At 36.4% G+C, this 23,834-nt stretch overlaps 1 protein-coding gene across 1 annotated transcript in view; it reads right to left on the minus strand.

Moving 5' to 3' along the window:
- Positions 1-852: 852 nt before the first annotated feature.
- ANP32B (acidic nuclear phosphoprotein 32 family member B) overlaps positions 853-23,834 on the minus strand; it is a 47,518-nt gene continuing 24,536 nt past the window's right edge. Inside the window, exons 4-7 of the mRNA XM_044660795.1 lie at positions 15,595-15,772; positions 8,445-8,554; positions 6,226-6,301; positions 853-1,314 (exon numbers count right to left, since the gene is read on the minus strand). Coding sequence (XP_044516730.1) covers positions 1,241-1,314; positions 6,226-6,301; positions 8,445-8,554; positions 15,595-15,772 — 438 coding nt within the window. The 3' untranslated portion in view covers positions 853-1,240. The remainder of the gene's footprint in view (positions 1,315-6,225; positions 6,302-8,444; positions 8,555-15,594; positions 15,773-23,834) is intronic.

Consider the following 23,834-nt stretch of genomic DNA (forward strand, 5'->3'; position numbering starts at 1 on the left):
AGTGCTATTTTGGTGTCACCAGTAAATGATCTTGTAAGTGTTCTTCATTTTATATTAGGAGCATAAGATTCCCATCTACCCTTTCACCATTTCCAACTTACCCCACTTACAATCACAAAAACTTCTAAACTTTAGATGCAACAGAAGAAATTGCCCACTAGTAAAATAACAACTAACTTACACTTCTAGAAATAGGCAATGTTGTTAATCTGTTGCCACTGTATTCATATTCCTGTTTCCATTTTTAAGAATAAGGTAAATGTCTTTCTTCTGGAATAGCTCAAGTGACCTCTAGAGGTACTTTGCAATTTTAGAAAAATGCTTTTTAAAAGTATTATACATTGTCATCATCCATTTCCCTAAAATAGACTACCAATTGGGCAAACTATAAATATTTTAACCTTGGTACAAGAACTGTTAGGTCAGACTTTTCTTTCTTAACTTAGCTACTACTTATGCCTAAAAATTTAAGCTTAATGTTCCCTAGGAACTTTGGTACTTTCAAATTCAGAACCATATGAAATCCTCCACACTGACAGTAATGGAATATTCATACCTCTCATTATCAATGCTTAATTGATTTAAATGCACAATGTGTAAATATATACACAAGTACATGTTTACAATTACTATCACTTTAAAAATCCAAATAATTGTCTTTCATATAGTTTCAAATGAGCATATCTCAAAACTAATTTTAAAAATGTAAACGTACAACTAGACTTTACCAAATAGTAACATGTTTATTTCACTGAAATTCTTAAAAATATTTATCTGCAGTTGTCACATAAAACATCCTAATGTAAAAAAATTAATGGTTTAAAAAAAAAAAAAGAAAAGCAAAGCATGAAAAACAGACCCAAAATGTTAAGATTTTATTTACAAAGTTTCTTTTGTTGTACAGAAAGTAAAAATGGTATTACAACCTTGGTGTAACTGGTAGCCATCAATAATTATGACTCACCGATCACAGCTGGTCTTCCTGCGATAGCAATAGTCTTATAAGAAAACCTAACAACTCTGACTATTTTGTTGGGGTTAACTCCCCAAATTTGTTGGTAACTTGGATATCCAATGGGGATTGATCGGAGGAATGTAGAATGTCACAGGAACTACTCTTTGGCTCTTTAGGTGTCCTGGGGGCTTGGATTATAGCTACCACTTCTTTTTTACAGCTAACAAATCAATAGGAGCAGTCCACACAATACTGAACAGTTCTTTTTTCAGATCATTTGGGGTCTTAATCATCTTCTCCTTCTCCTTCGTCATCTGTTTCTCTCTTCCTTTTTTCACCTTTCCCAGTCTCTTCATCCTCTACATAATAAAGAAGACACATTGTGAGCCTCCTAGATAGGAAGTTTTCACTTTAAAGGGAACACATTTTAAGATATCATTTGTTAGACTTCTTAAGGTGATAACTGAAAAAAAGACGTTTTAAAAGTCCTTTGGAGCATTAAAAAAATGGTTTGAAGATTCTTTTCTGTGGTGACTTTTTTCTTTTCTCTTTCTGATAATTCTAATGATCTTACCAGCTATGAGGGGAATCTTGTACGTAAGGTATATCTGAACATCAGTAACATATTTGACCAAATCTTCAAATGTGGAATGAGAGGGTTTTCAGATTTATTGGCAAGCAGCCTTTTTAATTATGAGGCCCTCTGCTACAAGGCTGTTCTTGATGAAATAGAACTGATTATTCCCCAAGAAGATGATAGGTATATTGGGGAGTTATGCAAAGGAGAAGTTTCTAAATTATTCCATTTTTCTTGAGCAGGTCAGGAAAGTGTACTCTTATATCAAAAACTCTCTGGAGAAATTCTCCAAAAGGCACAAAGGGGTGGATATCTTTGGGATAGGAACTACGGTTGTTAGGTATATAGCAGATTGCTGAGGAACTTGTGCCCTGAGAGGTAGTAGGAAATTAAACAAGCCCTTTTAAGAGTCTTGGACATGGATATAATACTCACCTAGCTAAGAAGTAACATCAGCTTGCCACAAGTTAGTCACAGGTACTACCAACCATGCACAGGGCAAACAGGAACCCTCTAAAAACAAGGTCTCACATCCCTAAGTTCAGCCTAGGTTCAGTGATGGAGGTAAGAAGGGACTATTCTTTCCCCTAGACCATGTAGTTAGATTTTTGTCTCCAAAAACAATGGGTACTGTTCACATCCATTAAACCTTAATGACTAGGGTATTAGAGGGACATTAATCATATCCTGCACCTTGGGGTAGAGGCAAGCTGAGGCATGGATCAACACTTAGGTACATCATGACATGAACCATTCTGACTGAGAACAAAGCATGTACTGGACATAGGGGAAGCAGAGAGCTAGTTTGTAGGAAAGGGACCTGCACTGATTCCATGAAAGCTCTAGAGGAGAAATAGAGAAAGTCTGGTTTAGTGTAAAGAGCATTAGAGTAAGGAATCTGAGCTGTGGGTTAAAGCGCTAGGTCTGCCACTTATTCCTAGGGTGACCTTGGGTAAAATCACTTAGCAACTTGTTAGGTCATAAAATGAAGGGATTTGGACAGAGTGATCTCTAAGGTCCTTTTCAGCTACAGGTACTATGATCCTTAGAAAAGAACTGCAGGTATCAGTTTCCAGAAACAGAAACTGTTAAAGATGTGAAGGGGCATGAGAAAACAAGATAGAGCCTCCTGTTAGGGAGCTGGGGTACCAGGGGTTCTGAGTCTAGGGGTACCGTGCCTCTAGTCTATTAGGGGAAGGGAGAGGAACACTCTGATCAAAAGAATAAACATTTCTGGTATGCCTTGAATTGAGTCAGATCATACCATGGAGGCTCAATTCTGGGCACCACAATTTAACAAAGTTGTATCCTTTTAGATGGGCAGCCAAGGTGATGAAGCATATGAAAATCCTTGTGATATAAGAAAAAGTTAGAAGAAATGGGAATAAGGGAATACATGAAGTATCTATCTCCCAGGACTGCTATGAGGATTAAAAAAATAATGTACATAAAAAAACCTTAAAGTACTATGAAAGTCAGCTATCATTATTACTGGAATCAGCTGCTGGCTCAATAAAAATATATATGCAAGGTGCTTTGCAAACTACAAATCCCTATATAAAGTTAGGCTTTATGATTAGCTATTAACATAAGAACGAAAAACTGGGACTGTCCAAGAATGAAATGAATTGTTACATCCCATCATATTTAAGTAGAAATCAGATGATCAAGCATTGGGGAGCTAATGAACCAGGCAGGAAGGATCAAGGGCATTCTGACTGGGCTCTCATTCTCCTGCCCTGAATTTTTCAAGAATGGTTCCCTGGCTCAGATGTAGGCCAACCCCTTTCCCCTTTAGCTTAGCCAATCTTTAGGGGAACTGAAAGAAGAGTATTATTCTATCATAATATCTGTCAAGGAAAATATAGAAGTAGTTCCTTAAATGAATGGAAAGTTGGACAAGATGATATATAAAGTCCCTTCTGATGATATGATTTTAACTCCTAACAGACCAATGCCAACTTCCAACCTGGGGGAAATAGTGGATTTTGTCAGATGGGGGCATGGACAGAAGCAGAGGGCATAAGCTCAGAGAGAGAAAAAATAATTACTGGTAGCAATAATAACTTTTGTATGGTGCTTTAAGGTTTGCAAAACACTTTCCAAGTATTATCTTATTTGATCCTCATAATAATCCTGTAAGGTAGGTGCTACTGTTATCTACATTTTATAGATGAGGAAACTGAGCCCGAAGGACAAGTGATTTGCCTGTATCACATAGCTATGAAGTTTCTGAAACAGGATTTGAACTCAGATTTCCTGACAAATCCAGTACTACCCACTATGCTGCTTAGCTGTCTCAATATTTTCTGATTGTTTTTCATACCTATTCCATCCATCTCGGAAGAGATGTTAAGGATTTCTGTAAGGCCTGATTAAAGCATCACATTGAACTTGGAGCAAAGTTGCCACGTTAATGGAAAACAACACATTATAATGATCCTGTAAAAAGCTTTAGCCTAACTTGTACACTTTTGTCTGGAATTTATATAATCAAATCTTTCTGTAGCTTTCTAATAAGCCAATTGCCAATGAACAATAAAAGACTTTCTCCTTCCAGATTAAAAGCCTTCTTCTATTACCATTCAGGTGAAAAATTACAACCCAATAATAACTAATTTTCTTTCTAGTTATGCAAGGGAAAAATAAGATACAATGTGAGATGTTCTCCTTTCATTATATCTATGAAACACAGAAGCCTACTTCCTTGAAAGGGCAGATTGATAATCCAAAAGTTCAGACAATAGGCAGTAACTAAAGAGCTGGGATTGCGAAAGGAATCTCTAGCTACAGCAGAAAAAACACTAAAATTGGAATCAGGAGATAACATGGGTTCAAACCCAGTTCCAATATTGACTATTTCACTTTAAGAGAAATAGGATTGTTAACAAAGTGCTTTGTAATCCTTCAAGTGCCACAGGAATGTGGACTGCTACTATTGCTGCTGCTGCTGTTTCTGGGGCAGCAATGGGTTTGATTTCACTGGAAGAAAATAAATCTATATTAAGTGTCTATCGTGTGCCAGACACTTTACAAATGTTTTCTCATTTAATCTTCATAACAACGTTGGGAGGTAGGCTCTATTGTTAACCCCATTTTACAGGTAAGGAAGCCCAGGTTCACACAACTAGTAAATGTATGAGGCAGTATTTGAAACTCAGATCATCTTCCTGATTCCAGACCCAGCTCTCTCCTCTGTGCCACTAGCTGCCTCTAGCTCCCTGGCATGCTTTTTTGAAAAATTAGTTAACATGCTCTGAAAGAATAAGAGACAGAAATGTTTTGTTTTCTCCCAGTTGGTTATGATTTTAATATACTGGATAATTTCTCCCCTCAATTTTAGCTTATGTCCTTTCCAAACTCCACTGGCATCTCTTTTTCCTTCCAACCTTCCCATCAGCATCACTTTCTCATTCTGAGAAGCAAGTCACCCCTCTCATCTTGAGCCATGTGGAAATGGCCTCTCCATCTGCATCCTTAGGTCCGTAATCCCCTTCTCAATTGTCAAGGCCCCATAACCTTCCTGCTCCTTGGCTGCAGGGTGGACACTACTTTATGAGCAGGGAATTAAAACTACAATTCTCCCAGGAAGATGGCAGACCACCAAGCTTTATCTCTTCTGCTGCTGAAACTCTCTAGTTACTTGATTTATATATACCTGGATCCTACAGACCTTATAGCTACCCCGAGGACCACCAGGCCCTATAGCTGAACCCTTCTATAAATGCTATTTCTCTCAATTACAATATGAGCTCCTTAAGAACAGGGGTTGCCTTGCCTTTCTATTTGAATGTCCATCACTTAACACAGTGCTGAGCCTACAGTAAATGCTTAAAAATGCTTTTTTATTCAATATGGCTTTATAACTTATTCTACTAATTGACTAAAAGCAGCATGGTTTAGTACAACTTTTGTTGTACTAAAGAGTACTTTGTACTTAGAAGATGGGTTTATATCCAGGTCAGCCACTCATTACATGTCTGACTATTCTGGGTGTCAGTTTCCTCATCTATAAAATAAGAACCAAGGAGATTGCAGTAATTTTTGCAGTAGCAAAGAAGTGGAAACTGAAGGGATGTCCATCAATTGGGGAATGGCTGATCAAGTTATGGCACATGATTGTAATGGAAAACTATTGTGCTGTTTGGTGAGGGGGATGGTTTTGGAAAAACTTGGGAAGACTTAGACAAACCGATGCAAAATAAAGTGAGCAGAACCAGGAGAGCACTGTAGATGGTAACAGTCATATTGTAAAGATAATCATCTGTGAAGGATCCACCACAAACTCCAAAGGACTCATTTTGTAAAATGCTATCCATCTTCTAATAAGAACTGATGCACTCAGAGTGCAGATTGAAACATATTTTTCCCCTTTATTTTTCTTGTTTTTTTCTTAAGAATAGGGCTAAAGTTGGAAATGTGTCTAATATGGAAATATGTTTTGCATAGCTTCATATGTATAATGGGTATTATTTTCCATGCCTTCACATTGGTTTGGGGAGGAGGGTGGAGGGAAAAGAGAGAATTTGGAACTTAAAATAAAACAGAAATTTAAAAAAGTTTAAAATTGCAAAAATAAATAAATTAAAATGTGAGGACTGGTCTAGATGACCTCCAAAGTTTCATCTAGCTCTAAATCTATTATCCTAGAAGGTAAGTATTTCTGAAAATACAATGTACAATTTATGCATACCTTCATCTTCATCATCCTCATCCTCATCTTCCTCATCATCATCATCAACTTCTCCATCATGTCCAAATTCTTCTTCCTACAGAATAAGCCATAAATTCTATAATATTATGGAAGTAGCTTGATGTTGTTTTCCTTTTTTTAAAGGGAAAAAAAGTAAGATGCCGAAATCCTATGATATCGTTGAACAACATAAAATCACACTATCAGAAATTCACTTTTCAATAAGGAAGTTCTATTTGAAAATATGTTCAGTTAACTAAGGTTATCGTATATTGTTTCAGAGAATAAACATTTCATAATCTTAAATCTGGTTACATTTAAACAATATGGGATTTCCTCAGGGAACTGCATTACAAATTTTACACATATAGAATAGTAACATGAGGCAGGAATGGCACTATTAATTCTGTATTATATTGTGCCAATTATATTTTAGTAGAAGGGAAATGACCTGTTACTAATATGGAAATCGTTTCCAAATTAATTGTGTAAGAGCAAACTTGTAAGAGCAAAACCCAAAATTGGTTAAAAGGGTAGAGTAATAAAAACGAGGAAAGAATAAGTATGCACTAAAATATCTTGATCTTGACATATTCAAATGTTATTGATGATGAAAAATAGAATAGGAACAGGAGGTACACAGACACAGATCATAATAATTTCAGATAAAAGTTCAACTGATATAAACCAAGTTGTCCTATCAAAGAGATCAAAAGGGCATAACATTTGTTTTAGTAAGAAAAGACTTGATTTATTTTCCAAGCAGGGATATAGGGCAGCCAGAGGAAACACTAGTTTAGAATATGAACTCATTTGTAAAATTTTGTGGAGATGTAATGTAAATATAAAATTCATACTGCCTTTATGTAATGTACAATTTGTATGCATGTAATTTACATATATGTAATATGATATATTGTTTTATGAATAATATGAACTCATAGAAGATTGAAAGTGCAGCTAAAAGGAAGTTTGGGAAGAGACCCAACTAGCAAAGTCATCTCAAGGGCATTGTACATTGAGGGGAAGCTGAGGCAAACTTCTAGGAGGACATGGTCAGTTGCACAGAGCAACAGATCTGGATATATTGCAATCTGTATCATATTGGGGTATACTGTATTAAGTGGAGAAAAAATGCCACCATGGAATTTTTCCATGAAAAATTATCTTTTTTCTCCCTTTTCCTTGTCATATACAAAAAAGTCTAGGTTTTATAAAGATTTTTTTTGAATGGGTATGAGATACAGAGTAAAGCAGATTTTTCACCTAAATCAACTAAATGCAAACTAGTATATTTCCAGACCCCTTTACTAGAATGAGAATAAGACATCTGAACCTGCCAATCAGTCTAGGTCAGTGATGGTGAACCTTTTGGAACTTTTTAGGGACCTCATGCCATGCCCTCTCAAATGTAACCATGCCCCCCCATGCAGTGCCCCACCCCTGCAAGGGGGGCACGGACCATGTGTGGCTGGGCTACAGGCTGGCCAAGCCAGGGCAGAACTCTGAGGGGAGGCTCCAGTGCCCCATACCCTCTCTTTGCTTTTGGGAGCAGTGCCAGACTACCACCAGCCCTGGGCCAGCCACGCTCGCTCAAATGCCCCACACCACCACCCCTCCCACGTTCTAAGGTGGGGCCAGTCTTCTGGCTGGCCAAGCCAGGGCCAAGGTCAGCAGTGAGGCTCCAGTGTCTCATACCTTCCCCTTGTGTGTGGGCCCCCAAGATCAGGCTTCTGGCCCTGGGCCAGCGGAGCTCCACCTCTGTGACAGTGGAGGGAGGCTAGAGTACCCCACACCCTGCATTTGGGGGTGGGGCCAGGCTCCTAGCTGGCCAAGCCAAACCAGGGTCCTGTGCATGCCCAGAGAGGTCGCTGTGTGCCACCTTTGGCATGTGTGCCATATATTTATCATCATGGGTTTAGGTCAATGATCCTCAAGTTTTCCAGAGTATTATTGCCCCCATTACTGTTTGATTTTGTTACCTTCTTTCCACTCACAATAAGGGCAAATTGCTATTTCATTCTGTCTAGCAGAGGCTTTTACACTAAATAAATATCTATTGAATATAAAAAGAAATCTGAACTAAACAGTTCAGTGTTATATTACTATGTGATCAGGAACCCTTCATGTATTGTTCATTCTCATAGCTGTCACAAATATATCCTGGAACAAAATTATGAATGTGAAGATGGGCTTTGAAATATTTATACAACACAGACCTCTCCACTGACATCATATTCATAATCATCTCCTTCTACGTCATCTTCTTCATCATCATCTTCTTCATCAAACTCATCTTCTTCATCTTCATCTTCCTCATCTTCTTCCTCTGGAACATAGATGGTTAAATGTGCTTAATTTAATATTTTAAGTCCCTTTCAACTATATGTATTTTTACTGTAGTTATATTTTGAATTTATTACATATTAAAAGGAAAAGCAAGTTGTACTTAAAAGAGATTCACACTTTCATGCATTATCTTCTTTTTTAGTTCTGCTTTCTGCCTGGAAATGCTCTATTTATTAAAATTGGAATTAAAAAGCCCTAAATTAAAAAAAATTCTAATGATTATTGTTATGGGGATACAAGTGGTGAACCCCTGGGTCCGGGAAGGATACCTGCTTCAAGAATGAGAAGACTCTGAAACTTAGCTTAAAAGTTAAAAAGAAAGATTTATTACTACAATAGGATTAATGGCCAGCACAACAGCATGAATGGAGCAACTATAGGAGTTGCCCCCGAATGCTCCAACCAGCTCAGGGCTTTTTATATTCTTTACAAGTGTTTTATCATAGTGTGGATGTGACTTTGGGCACTTTCCACACTTGGGCATTCCGTGGGGTGAGGGGTCTGTCTGAGATCCTCAGGGCATTGGCTATCAAGGTGTGGCCTGGAGGTGTATCTCTTTGTCTATCTCAACCTAAAGGACAATCCAAGGATAATAGTCTGGTCTGGGAGTCACAAAGGACAAGAAGGGGGAAGGGAATTTCCCTGTTCACAGCCTGCCTGAATTAAGGGGTACAGTGTCCATGCCATCTCTGCACAATGTCCATGTTATTATGATTCCAAACTATGACATTCCTTACAGCTGGGCATTGAGAACATCATGAGATGTTGCAGTGAGCCTGATAGATATCTGGAATGGGTGAGTCCTTTCCATGTCTTGAATGGGAAGATAGGAATGTGTGCAGCTGAGATCCTTTGAAAATGGGTGCTTTAAGCCCAATATATATCTAAAACAGAACTGGTTTTCTTTTCCATGAAACTTTTATCTCTTCCTAATTTCTGCTGAAAGTGTTACAACCTTGGAATCATCCTTGACTCCTCATTCTCTTTCCACCCTGCTTCCCATATCCAATTAGTCACCAAGTCTTATCAAGTCTACCTTCACAACATCTCTCCTCTCATAGGGTAATACCAGCTGGCTTATGGCACTTATCACTTCTACTCTGGACAGCTGCAATAGTCTTGCCAGTCTTTGTTTCCAGGCTCTTCCTTTTCCTATCCATACTGCACACAGCTGCCAAAGTGGTATTCCTGAAAAGCAGGTCTGGCCATGTCACCCCCTGCTCAAAAAGCTCCTGTAGCCTCTAAAATCAAACACAAACTCCTTAGTCTGGTGTTTAAAGCCCTGCAGAATCTGGCACCAGCATACCTTTCCAGACTTGTTGTACATTAATTGCTCTGCCCATCTTTATGCATTTTTAGGGTCTACTCAAACTAACCTATTTGCTGTCCCTGAAATGTGACTTTCTAACTCAAATCTGCACACCTTTGTACAAGCTTACCTCTCCCTCCTGGAATCCCTGATTTCCTTCGAAGCAAAGTATAAATACTGTCTACTCACAAAGCCTTATTCTGAGTCTCCATTATATGTGCCCCTCCCCTAAAGTAACTTTGTGTGTCTGCATATTATTCATACATATGTGACATGTGTATATATGTATATATATGTGTAATATATACCTTCTAATTACATATTTGTTCTAAGAGACTGCAAGTTCCTAAAAGAAAACTGTTTCATTTCTGATTTAGTACCTGCTACATGGTAGGTGCTTAATAAATGTGGCTGACTGCATATAGTTTAGAAGGATCCATGTGAAGCACTTCACATGAGATGATAAAGTTTAAGTAAGGAGTGATTCTATTTTAGGGTACACAGCCCAAATCTGGTGTACAGTTACACTGTTGGGAGACAGTAATCAAAGTGGGTGAGTGATTAATCTCTCATCTAAATGGGTGACTGAAGTCAAAGCACTAAAAGTATCCCAACAAAATGTTTTGAGGTTCCCAAGATATAACAAAACATAAAAAGCATTACTGAGTTTGTTATAAAGTCTCTAGCAACACTGACTGACATATGTGACACATTTTGTCAACCTGACATGGAAGGGCTTGAGACTTAAATCCTAATACGGCTTAGGAAAATGTAATGCATTATGTAAAGGAGGTTGAAAAAAGGGGAAAAACTAAAGCATGGCCCCCTTTCCCCAGAGTATCATAATAGTCAGGAATCATTTACTCAGCACCTACTATGTGTAAGACACTATGCTAAGTACAAAGGACAGCAGAAAGAAAAAAAGATCATGAAGACATTAAAAGTCAATCTGATGACCCTTGTCCATTTATCAATTGGGGAATAGCTGAACAAATTGTGGTATCTGTTGGTGATGGAATACTACTATGCTCAAAGAAGTAATGAACTGGAGGAATTCCATGTGAACTGCAACAAACTCCAGGAACTGATGCAGAGTAAAAGGAGCAGAACTAGGAGAACATTGTACACAGAGACTGATACACAGTGGTAAAAATTGAACATAATGGACTTCCGTACTAGCAGCAATGCAATGATCCAGGACAATACTGAGGGATTTATGAGAAAGAACACTATTCACATTCAGAGGAAGAACTATGGAAGCAGAAACACAGAAGAAAAACAACTGTTTGAACACATGGGTTGATGCGGATATGATTTGGAATATAGACTCTAAACGATTATTCCAGTGCAACTATCAATAATATGGAAATAGGTCTTGATCAATTACCCATGTAAAACCCAGCGGAAATACGCGTCAGCTACGGGGGTGGGGTGTGGGGTGGAGGGGATAGAAAGAACATGAATCATGTAACCATGGAAAATTTTTCCAATAAAAATAAATAAATAATTTTTTGAAAAAGTCAATCTGATGCAGACTAAAGTCAGCAGAGCTGGGAAACCAATATTTACAACACAACAACTGAAACAGAAAGTAGCACATATATATATAAAAAGTCAAAGATGCACATAAAGAATTATTTTTTAAAAAGCATGTCTCAAAAGAAAAAAGAGAAGAAACATCTACCTGAGGTGGGAGATCCACAAATGCTATGTATTAGACATATTTTCACCTTTGCCAATGTATTGATCAATTATACTGATTTTTTCTCTTCCTGCAAAATATTATTATATAGGCCTGTGTACTATTTGTTATATAGTGATATGGGCTCTCTGAGGGGATCAGGGTAGGGAGGCCATCCTAGGGAAACTATAGTAATAAAAAAAAAGCAATAGAAATTAAGGCCAATGAAAACAATTTTTTAAAAAGGCAATTCAAAAAGACAGAAGTGGTGACATCAAGTGTAAATGAAACACATACTGTTGTTTTCTTTCATCATTTCAGATATTTGTTCCTGTGAAATCTGTCACTCTAGCTCCTGGAACATATAATTTAACATTTAACAGTTTTTGAGTCCTTGAAGAAATACTAGAATTGAAAAATACCCATGGACAAACTGCTGTTTGATTTGCAGATGACAATCTGGAAGGAACACCAGCTTCCATGAAAGCCAAGTCCAACCAAGCATAATCTCCTACTTGAGGTCTTTCCTGATCTTGCCCCCTCACATGACAGTATTGACCCCAAATTATTTTGTATTTACTTTATGTATACATTTATGAATGCTGTTGTTTCTCATACTAGAATGTAATCTCTTTGAGGGCAGAAAGTATTTCATTTTTATCTTTGCATCCCCAATATCTAGGGCAGAGGCTGGCATACATACTATAAAGTGAATGCTTAATAAATGCTTATTTGGCAGATTTCTGGGTCATGAGAATTTTGAGACTAGAGGACTAGACAAAAAGTTCTAGAAGCTGAGGGCAGCTAAGGGGCTCAGTGGATTGAGAGCCAGGCCTAGAGATAGGAGGTGCTAGGTTCAAATCTGGCCTCAGACATTTCCTAACTGTGCAACCCTGGGCAAGTCACTTAACCCCCATTGTGCTATTCTGCCATAAAACCGATACACAAAATTGATTCTAAGTCAGAAGGTAAGGATTTAAAAAAAAAAAAAAAAAGGTCTTCAAGCAATCAGGAGAAAGACTTTTAGGTACAAAGGAAAGGAAATTCCATTAATGCAAGACTTGTAGTCTGTACCCACCAGAAATTGTAGGAGGAAACAGAATACTGTGTTCTAAAGAGGAATGGTGTTTAGCCCAGAGTAACTGACCCTACAAATATGAGCTTAGCCACAAATGAAAAAAGATAGATTTTCAATAAGAGAGGTATATGAAACATTTCTAGAAAGAAAAACAGAACTGATGCGATTATTTTTTCTTTAACAGTCCAAATAACAGAAATAGAGGAGTACATAAATGCATCAGCCAAGGACAGCAAAAGAGTGATAGGAGAGTAAGAAACTCTTTCTTTGTGACAGAAAGAGTGAATGATGAATGCTGGTGGTGACATGGAAAAATAGGTATACTAATGCTCTGCTAGTGAAGCTAGTTTACAAACCAATATCAGAAATAAATTTATATAGTCCAAATGATTAGCATCCAAATTCATAAGGGAAATGTCAAATGAACTATAAGAAACAATAGTAGTGACAGAAGACTTTAATATCTTTCTCTTAGTTTTGTATAAAGCTATCAGAAAGATAAACAAAAGAGGAAATATGGAACTGAACAAACTGCTGGAGAAACTAGAGTTAAAAGACATGGAATTTTCTAAGTGAGATTGAAAAAGAATATACATCTTCTCAAACCAGGTGGAACTTTTACAAAAATTGATCATGTAGTAGAGCTCAGATATTATAAACAAATGTAAAAGGGCGGAAATAGGGAAATAAAGAACATAATGAATCATATTAAAAATAAAAATCATGTGGTTTTGAGTAATTAGAATATTATCTCAAAAGCTGTTAACAAAGTACAATACTTTTATTCTTAAAAAAAACCTTACAAAGTATAGGCATAGAGGGTTCAAATCTAGCCCAAGACACTTCCTAGCTTTGTAACTCTGGGCAAGTCACTTAACCTCAATTGGCCAGATCTTGCAGCTTTTTTGTCTTAGAATTGATACAAGACAGAAGGTAAAAAAGGGGGGAAAAAAGCAGCATTTTTATATGATAATGATAAGAAAAAAATAAGAGATTACAAATAAATATAAAATACATAAAATATCTGGGGATTGACCTACCAAAATACACAAAAGATTTAAGTTACAAATTTCTCTTTAAGGAAATAAAGAACAACTTAGACAGCTAGAGGAATATATTCTGTGTCAATGATTAGGCTGTGCCTATATAGCTGATGAAATAGATCTACATCATTTCCCTAGGATTGGTTTCTCCTTCCTCCAGTCATTCTTCCTAATGCTTTGATCATGTCACTTACTTGGCTCAAGCATTGTCAGTGGCTCCCTAGTGAATACTGAATAAAATTCAAACTCCTTACCTTGACATTCAATATCCTCTCCCTTTGTTCCCCCTACTCCTCCTCCAAGTTTGGTTTCAACTTATCTTTCCAGTTCTTATTCCTTTTCATATGTCCAAGGCTCTAGTCAAATGGGTTGACTCAATTCATAGTAAATGAATATTGTCATAAAAACCTTTTTTTAGAGACTTGCTCAAGGGTCTCTCAGTATAGCTCTCCGCAAGCTAGAGGAGTTCAACATAAGGACATAGAAAATCGACATTCATAATAATCTCTGTTGATTATTAGAATGGAAAAGGGCTACTGCCTACAATGCATTTTACAGAACTCCAAATCTCTCATTTAACCTCAGTTTAAACTGTAAAACAAGGGTTGGATGGGGATATGGTTTCCCCAGCCCTGGATCTATGATCTTAGATCCTAAGTGGTCACTTGGCTAATTGCAAAATGAACTTTTCCATAATATATGGCAAGGTTTACCTGAAGTATGTATTCAGAGAAATGCAATGGTTACAAAAATAAACAAAGCAATCTTAGAGGTTAGAGACTGCTTACTTCTACTGTAGGTGCTACAAATGAATGTATTTTATTTGTGTGCTACTGCCTTGTGCTTATAATACCAATTTAGTTCCTTATCATTCATCCTTGTCATTATCCTCAGCCTACATCTTCTGTTTTCACTCTCTTCCTTTTTCTAAAAAAGAGGTTATTATTATCTTGCCCTGAATTAAGTTGTTATTAGAAGCCATATGACTTGATTTGAATCATGGTTCTACAGCTGAAATTACCTTAGATATCATCTTTCTAGTCCAACTTGGGATTGAAGTCAAAATGATGTGTAAGATTGTTATTCTGCTAATTCAGTCATGTCTGACTCTTTGTGACCTACACAGGGTTTTCTTGGCAAAGATATTGAAGTTATTTTGTCATTTCCTTCTCCAATGGATTAAGGTAAATAGAGGGTAAATGATTTGCCCAGGGTCATACAACTAGTAATTGTCTGAAGCTGCATTTGAACTCAGGTCTTCCTGACTCCAGGCCCAGCATTTTATCCACTGAAGCACATAGTTGCTTTCTAAGGTCTCTTCTAGTTATCACTATTTTACAATTGTACAATCTGCCAATATAACAAGAAAGTAAAATACAGACTATCTCAGTCAATACACTTTGTCTAGGTAACTTAGATACATGAAACCTAACTCATCTATTCTATAGGTTACATATTTCTTTAGATTCTCTGCCTCACTGCCTATTCTATAAAGTGATTTTAATTTCTCTTGATTCTGATTATGAAATAAAATCAAATTCTCTTATTTTAGGAACCAAATCCAACTTCTTCAAAACTATAACTTCCTAAATTACAGTTAGATACTGGCAGCATAAGAGTTTTGGTATGCTCTAGAAAATAGAATGCAGGATCTTGGGACTCCAAATTCTTAAAACCTTGACTCCATAAGGAAAGTTCTAGACCACGACTAAATTGTCTACAAGATTTTATTTTAGATATACTTAATTGACTCTGATGCCTTGATTTTGAACATCAAGGGATAAAGCTGACCATGTTCCAAATAGTTATGAAAATTTTCAGATCAGAATTTGTTATTATTTTTTAAAGCAACAAAATCTGGTATATTAACATGATAACCTGAGAAATATAAATTGTTTTTCAAACTTACCTTCATCATCTACCCCATCTACTTCAGCATCAGAGTCAGGGGCTTCTTTGTCTTCTTGGTCATATCCATCAAGGTATGTTAATTGTGGGAGGAGTGTGAAGACACTTTCTCGGTAATCATTCAGGTTTGTTACCTCACAGTTAAACAGGTCCAGGCTTTTTAGATATTCCAGCTTTTTCTGAGGTAAGGGTCACAAAAACACAGAAATTTAAAAGGGAATAAAACTAGATCCAAAATGCTTAAACAGTTTAATTTCTCTTCCTGATAATCAACTAGGGGCTGTTAATTTTATTTTGAAAGTAGCATAAAGAAAAATTATCCCTATAGCATTTTTATTGGTCCATCATTTTTTAAAAACTAGCCTTTCTTTCTTTCTGATATATATCATCATAGAGATATATGACTTCAGCAGTCCAAAGAATTGCATAAATAGTAATATTAATTTTTGTTAAAGACTTGTCACAATGTGGTCTCTTAAATTTAGCCTTATTTCTTCTAGGTTTTAGGTTTCAACATCCAGTTTATAGGGTGTAATCTGATGAATCAAATAATGAACTAATGATTGTTTTTACTGGGTGCTTTTAATAATTTCAGTCTTCTGTCAAAGACGTTCAAGAAATACATGAAATGGTTCCTATGCTCAAAGAACTTATGTTGAAAAGATGACGAGAAAAGAAGAAATGCAATACTTAGTCTCTATGGTAAGAATTCCACATACTTTTCTTAAATTGACAAGAATGGTCTGAACTAAACATGCAATTTAAAATGCTGGGCTGAAAGATCAAATCTATTTCCCAGGATCCTTTCAGACACATAACTCAATAAGAAGAAATATAGGAGTTACTTATGTAATATCTAGTTCTATAATAGAATGTCACTTCCTCATTTTGACACAAACAGTGCCTTCAAATCCTATTAAATAAAAATTTATAGTGAATTACAGAATCTCAAAATAAAAGCTCTAGAGAATTTTCTTCAAGTTTACATGGATCCATTAATGTCTGTCTTTTGGTTTTAATCATTCAATCAATTCAAAAGTGACCAAATCATCCTATCATCTAACTCACTTCTCTAAAAAAGCACTGTCAAATTATTTGCTGAAATCTTGTCATCCTATATCTAAAGCTTTTCCCTGATCTACCAGTCCAGTCAATAAAGGATATGAGACTAGTATAATGGATCCTGAAAAATTGTCCAACGGGCATCAATAGGTTTGATGATGTACTTTTTTTTAGTTACCATTTATTTTAATAAAGATGTAACATGATATGATATATAACAATATAATACACATAACTTGCTATAAATATGTAACATAAAGTTCTCACATTAGCTATGCCCAAATATCTATGCCTCATTCTTTTTTATTCCCTCTTCCTCCCATTCCTCTCCCTTCCACAAGAAGGCAGGTAATGTGATATGGGTTGTATATACATTATCATGCAACACATATTTTTCCCTGTTTTTCAGATTATCATATTGCTTGCAGTAGATAAAAATTCACTGAGGAAATAAAGTGAAGAATGGTATGTTTCAATCTGCATTTGGACTCTGTTCCTTCTATGGTGGTGGACAGCTTTTTTCATCATGGGACCCTTGTAGTTGTCCTGGATCCTTGCCTCATTGATACTAAATAAGTCATTCACAGTTGGTCATTATATAATTGTTATTACTGTGTACAACATTCTCCTGGTTCTTTTTGATTCTTTGTATCCTTTTATATAAATCTTTCCAGGTTTTTTGTGATTGTCTAGCTTGTCATTTCTTATGACACAATAGTAGTATTCCATCACAATCACATACCACAACTCGTTCAGCCATTCCTCAATTGACAGACATCTCTTCAGTTTCCAGTTCTTTGCCACCACAAAGAAAACTGCTAGAAATGTTTTAAAACATGTAGTTTTTTTTCCTTTATCATCTTAGGAAATAAACTTAATAGTGGTATTACTGGGTTGAAAGGCAATACAATTTAATTACTCTTTGAGTATAATTCCAGATTGCTCTCCAAAATGGTTAGATCAGTTCACAGATCCACCAACAATGTATTAGTGTCCCTATTTCTCCATATACCCTCCAACAATTGCCATTTTATCATTTTAGCCAATCTGATAGGTATGGAGATGATATCTCAGAGTTGTTTTGACTTGTGTTTCTTTAATCAATAATGATTTAGAATATTTTTCATATAATTCTATATATAGTTTTGATTTCTTCATCCAAAAATTAATTGTTCATATCTTTTGACCATTTGTCAATTGGGAAATGACACATATTCTTATATAAATGACAAAGTTCTCTATATTTTTAGATCTGAGACCTCTATCCAAGTGAGTGTCTACAAAATTTTTTTCCCAACTTATTGTTTTCCTTCTAATCTTGGCTACATGAACATGATGATGTACTTTTGGTATAGTTCCTCCTACAAGTAGTGGAGGGTTATTGACATTTAGGTAATGATGTTTAATTAGGTAATTTAGGCAATGATGTGACAGAATATCCAAATTCAGACTTGATCTCAGTTGATGTGAAAGAAGAAATATTAGATTCTTAGTCAAAGAGCATTTATTACATGCTTACTATGTGCCTACCATGTACGAAGTGCTGTAGAGAAAAAGGAAAGTGAAAAAACACAGTATTTGCTATCAAGGAGCTCATATTCTAAAGGATGAACCAAAAGGAAAACTACTATGTATATACAAGATTCAGAGTGTAAGTGGAATGTAATGTCACTAGCAACTGAGTGTAATGTGATGGGAAAGGGTGGAAGAGGGAAGGGAACAACTTGGAAATGCTTCTTATAGAAGATATAATTTGAGTTGCATCTTAAAGGAAGCCAGGGAAACCATTATATACAGAGGTAAGGAAGGAGAACATTTTAGGCATGGGGGACTATCATTGAAACTGGGAGATGGCAAGCTATGTGAAGGACAGCAAGACTGAGGAGTACATGCAGAATAGGAAAGGGTAGGAGGGAGTGGTTTTGAAGGGCTTTAAAAGTACAACAGAGGGCTTTATGTGACCTGGAGAAAATGGGGAACTACTGGAATTTAGTGGAGGGGTAGCATGATGAAACTTTTCTTTTAAGATCACGTTGGCAGCTAAAGGGAAAATGATTTGAAGTAGAGAGAGACTTGAGGCAAGTCCAGGAATGAGCAATTGAGGGCATACAATAGGATAGTGGCTGAATGAGAGGAGAGGAGAGGAGAAGAGAGGAGAGGAGAGATGTTATATAGGTAGAAATAAGACTAGGGAATAGATTGTATATGTGAGGTGAGTTCCAGGGAGCTGAGGATCACAATGAAGTTAAGTGCCTAGGTGATAGAGAAGATGGAATGTCCTTGAAAAGAGGGGAGGGTTTTAAGGGAAAGATAATGAGTTCTATTTTGAACACATTGAGTTTGAGGTGCCTATGGGACATCCAGTTGAAATGTTTAATAGGCAGTTGGTGAGGCAACACTGGAAGTCAGACAAGATCAAGGACTGGATAAAAAAAAAAATCTAAGAATCATTTGCATAAAAGATGATAATTGAACTCATTATCATTATGATGAGATCACCACGCAAAATAGCAGAGAGATAGAAGAGAAGAAGGCCAAAGACAAAGCCTTGGAGGGCCTCTATAATTGGTGGGCATGCCCTGGATGAAAATTTAGCAAAAGAAACTTTTGGAGGAGTTACCTGAACTAAGGGAGAGTAACACCACAAAAATCCTAGTAAGAAAGAACTATCTAGAAGAAGAGGGTTATTGATAGTGTGAAAGGTTGCAAAGAGGTTAAAGATTAAGAACTGAGAAAAGGACATTAAATTTGGCAATTAAGTGATCACAGGTAGCTTTAGAAAGAGTAGTTTCAGTTGGATGATGACGTTGGAAATTAGATTGCAAAGGGTTTAGAAAAGAATGAGGAGAAAAAAAGAGAGCATAGTATATAGATAGTTTTTTTTTACAGAGTTTAGCTGAGAAAGTTAGGAAAGGTAATAGAACAACAACCAGTGGGGATGATGAGGACCAAGTGAGGGCTTGTTAAGCATAAGAGAGACTATTATGTTTGCAAGCAACAGAGGGAGAGCTACTAGAAAGGGAGAGCTAAAAAGAGATTAGGGGGGGTCTGCTGGGTAGCTCAGTGCATTGAGAACCAGGCCTAGAGACAGGAGGTCCTGGGTTCAAATCTGGCCTCAGGCACTTCCCAGCTGTGTGACCCTGGGCAAGTCACTTGACCCCCATTGCCTACCCTTACCACTCTTCTGCCTTGGAGTCAATACATAGTATTGACTCCAAAACAGAAGGTAAAGGTTAAAAAAATAAAATAAATAAAATAAGAAGAGAGTAGGGACAATAATGGAGGCAATCTTCTAGAGACAGGGGAAGATAGGATAAAATTGTTCGTCTTGGCCAGAAAGGACCCCTCTTCATCAGAAATTTATAAAGAGATAAAGGTATTTGTATCAGAAGAATGTGAAATAAAGAGAAGGGGAGAAGAAACTGAGCAAATAACCTCAATTTTTTTCAGTGAAGTGTGCAGTAAAGTATTTGGCTGAGAAGGTGACTATAGGAAGTTTGTAAAAAGATGTTTTGGAACACCTGCTGGGTTGATTGGGAGAAGTAAGATTGTCTTACTTCAGTAAGAGCCAGTTGAGATTGGATAATACACATTTGTAGTGGATGTATTAAATAGTTTGTGTCTTCTTCCAGCACCACTGAGTAGCATAAATAATCCAAGGTTGTGATTTGGCAAAGTAGCCTCAGTAACAGGACAAGAGACAAGGGATTTGAAAGTACAGGAGAGCATAGAATCGAGGTGGTTATACAAAAGTTTTCATTGGGAGGGGAGGAGAATGTTGCCAGAGCATGAGTATGCCAGAGTATGCCAAACAAGATCTGGTTTGAATGATTAAGATTTGATTATTTGAACCTCAGATAAGGGGAGTTTGCAAAGTACTGGTGGCAGTGAGATTCTGGAAATGGCAATAGGGAATAAAAAAAATTCTTACTCCTTCAATGGGAATCATTAGAAAAATACTGAGGAGCAGAAGAATTGGAGGTAATGGTGAAGCTGAGAAACAGAGGTCAGGGTCATTAAGCCATAGGGAAAGTTGGAATAACAAGACTATAATTAGATAATGGAATTCTTGGAGTCATGAATACTGAAGCGCAATATTTGTCGATGATGACAAAATCAAAGGTATGACCTGTGTGTAGCTGAGATGGAAAGGCAGAGTAGGTTATAGGAATTGAATAATTTGAGGAATAAAGAAGTAAGATTATTTGAGGACTATTTATGTCGAAGATTCCAATATGAGGGCAGGATATTGGGGAGAGAGGGATACTATGAGCCAAGACCTAGATTGGGCAATAAATTTGGACTGCGTCTCAAAAGAGAAAAATATACAGAGTAATGATGGTAGAGGGAGAATCTGAAGTGACAACAGGGAACATGGAATATCCCTAAATCTGTTACTGTTCTCAAATCACAGGGAAGGACATATAAAACTGTAGCCAGTAAAGAAAAGTAAAGGTAAGAAAGGAGTAACATCTAGAGGAAGCCAGGTCTCACTAAGCAGTACAAGATGGGAGGAACAAGAAAGTGTGACATTTATTATGAGAAATTTATTAATCATGGAGCAGAAGTTCCAGAGCACACAAGAGAATGGGCAATCTGGAATGAGACCTTGTAGGCAAGGCTGAATGAAGTAAATGGAAATGAGGAATATTAATCTTATTAAAATGGAATTAGATATATCATCTAGAATTAAAATGTTTATAGAGAACAAAGGCAACAACATTTTACCAATGATGACAGGCATATAAGAATTGTAAAAGAAACTGATTATCAAAGTTTTGTGAGGGGGGTAGCTGGGTAGCTTAGTGGATTGAGAGTCAGGCCTAGAGGCAGAAGTCTTAGATTCAAACACTTCCTAGCTGTGTGACTCTGAGCAAGTCACTTAACCCCCATTGCCTAGCCCTTACCAACTCTTCTGCCTTAGAATCAAGTATTTGATTCTAAGTCAGAAGGTAAGGGTTTAAAAAAAAGGGGGGTAGGGGGAGTAGAGAGGTATGTGAAGCCAGAAAGGAAATGAGTCAATTATGTAACAAGAATGAGATACCAGATGATAAATGCAGTAGCATGTTGCTATTTCCAAAGAAACTAAAAGAATAAATTTCAAGTAGTCTGAGTAGATTGTATCCTCTATGAACTATGAATGGGAAATAGGAAAAGTAATCACAGACTGTGAGAAGACTTGGGGAAGTTAAAATTTTTAAATATGCATAAATAGAAGAGATATTCATATTGATAAATGAATATGGATATTTTTAATCTACATATAATTAATGACAGAAATTTTGCATTTACAAGGTAGGGCAGAGAAAATGTTATACAAAACTGTTCATCTCTACCTCACACAGCTTGCTTTAAAAAAAAAAAAAAAGATAAATTCAATGTTATTTTGAGTTGTCCTGTTTGTGTTTCTTTATGAACTTACTTCCTTTTGTTCTCATCTACATATTTTCAAAGTTATTTCTTCTTTACAATATCACTATTATAAAATTGTTTCCAGGTTCTACTAACTTCATTCTGCATCAGTTCATACAAAGTCTTATCGACATTTTCTGAAAGCATCCTTTTCATAGTTTCTTATGGTACAAAGATATTCCATTACATTCATATATTGTAATTTGTTGTCATTTCCTAAAAGATGAGTATCCCAATTTGTTCCCAGTCCTTTGTTACCACAAAAAGAACTACTATAGTTTTGTACAAATGGGTCTTTTAGCTTTTTTTTTTTTTTTCAAAATTTTTTTTAAACCCTTGTACTTCGGTGTATTGTCTTATAGATGGAAGATTGGTAAAGGTGGGCAATGGGGGTCAAGTAACTTGCCCAGGGTCACACAGCTGGGAAGTGGCTGAGGCCGGGTTTGAACCTAGGACCTCCTGTCTCTAGGCCTGACTCTCACTCCACTGAGCTACCCAGCTGCCCCAAGGGTCTTTTAGCTTTTTATTTGATCTCTTAGGAGCACAGGCCTATTAATGGTATTGTTAGGTCAAGTGATATGGCCAATTTTGTGATTTGGGGGGCATCATTCCAAATTGCTTTTCAAAATGAATTGACTGCCTTTGGCTTTACTTCCAATATACTGGTATACTTGTCTTCCTGCACCTGCTTCACTAACTGTCATTTTCCATTTTTGTCATCTTTGATAATCTAGTGGACATTATATGGAACCTCGGTGTTGTTTTAACTAACATTTCTCTAAGAAATTCCAAGCATTTTTTTTTTCACATAGCTACTGGTGGCTTGTATTTCTTCCTCTGATTACCAGTTTGTATTTTTTGGCCATTTATTTATTGGGAAATGAATGACTGTCATTCTTACAGATTTGAATAAATTCTTTCTATATCTTAAGCATTAGACTTTTAACACAGAAATCTGTAACAAAGATTTCTTTAACTGTTTGCCTCCTAATTTTGCTGGACTAATTGTTTATGCAAAACTTTTTCAATTTTATACAATCAAAATTGGTCATTCTATCTTTACCATATCTTCTATACTTTGGCCATAAACTCTTTTCTATATATAGCTATGAAAGATATTTTCTTCTTGCTTCTGCATTTTGGATTTGGCCTTTTTTATTTAAATCACATATCCATTTGAACTTATCATAGTATATGGTATGATACTGGTTTATACCTAATTTTTGCCAGAGTTCTTTCAAAATTTTCTGGCAGTTTTTGTCAAATGGTGAATCCGTACTATAGTATTTGTGATCCTGGGGTTTATTGAAAAATACAATACTAGCTTTGTTTGCTTCTGTATATTATATATGTACTTAATCTGTTCCACTGATCAAATTTTCAGTTTTTTAGTCAGTGCCAAATAGTTGAAATCTGGTACTGCTAACACCTTTATTTTTTTCATCATTTCCCTTAAGAACCATGATTTTTTTAAACCCTTGCTTTCCCTCTTAGAATAAATACTATGTATTGGTTCCAAGGCAGAAGAGTAGTAAGGGCTGGGTAATGGAGGTTAATTGACTTGTTCAGGGTCACACAGCTAGGAAGTATCTGAGGCCAGATTTGAACCTAGGATCTCCCATCTCTGGGCCTGGTTCACAATTCACTGAGCCACCCAACTGCCCTGAGAATCATGATCTTATGTTCTCATAGATAAGTTTTTTTTTTTAAGCTTTGTAAAGTAATCTTTTGGTCATCTGATTGGTGTGAAATTAAAGTCATTAATTT

This window comes from Gracilinanus agilis, chromosome 1 (assembly GCF_016433145.1).
Source record: "Gracilinanus agilis isolate LMUSP501 chromosome 1, AgileGrace, whole genome shotgun sequence".
NCBI classification, from domain to species: Eukaryota; Metazoa; Chordata; class Mammalia; order Didelphimorphia; family Didelphidae; genus Gracilinanus; species Gracilinanus agilis.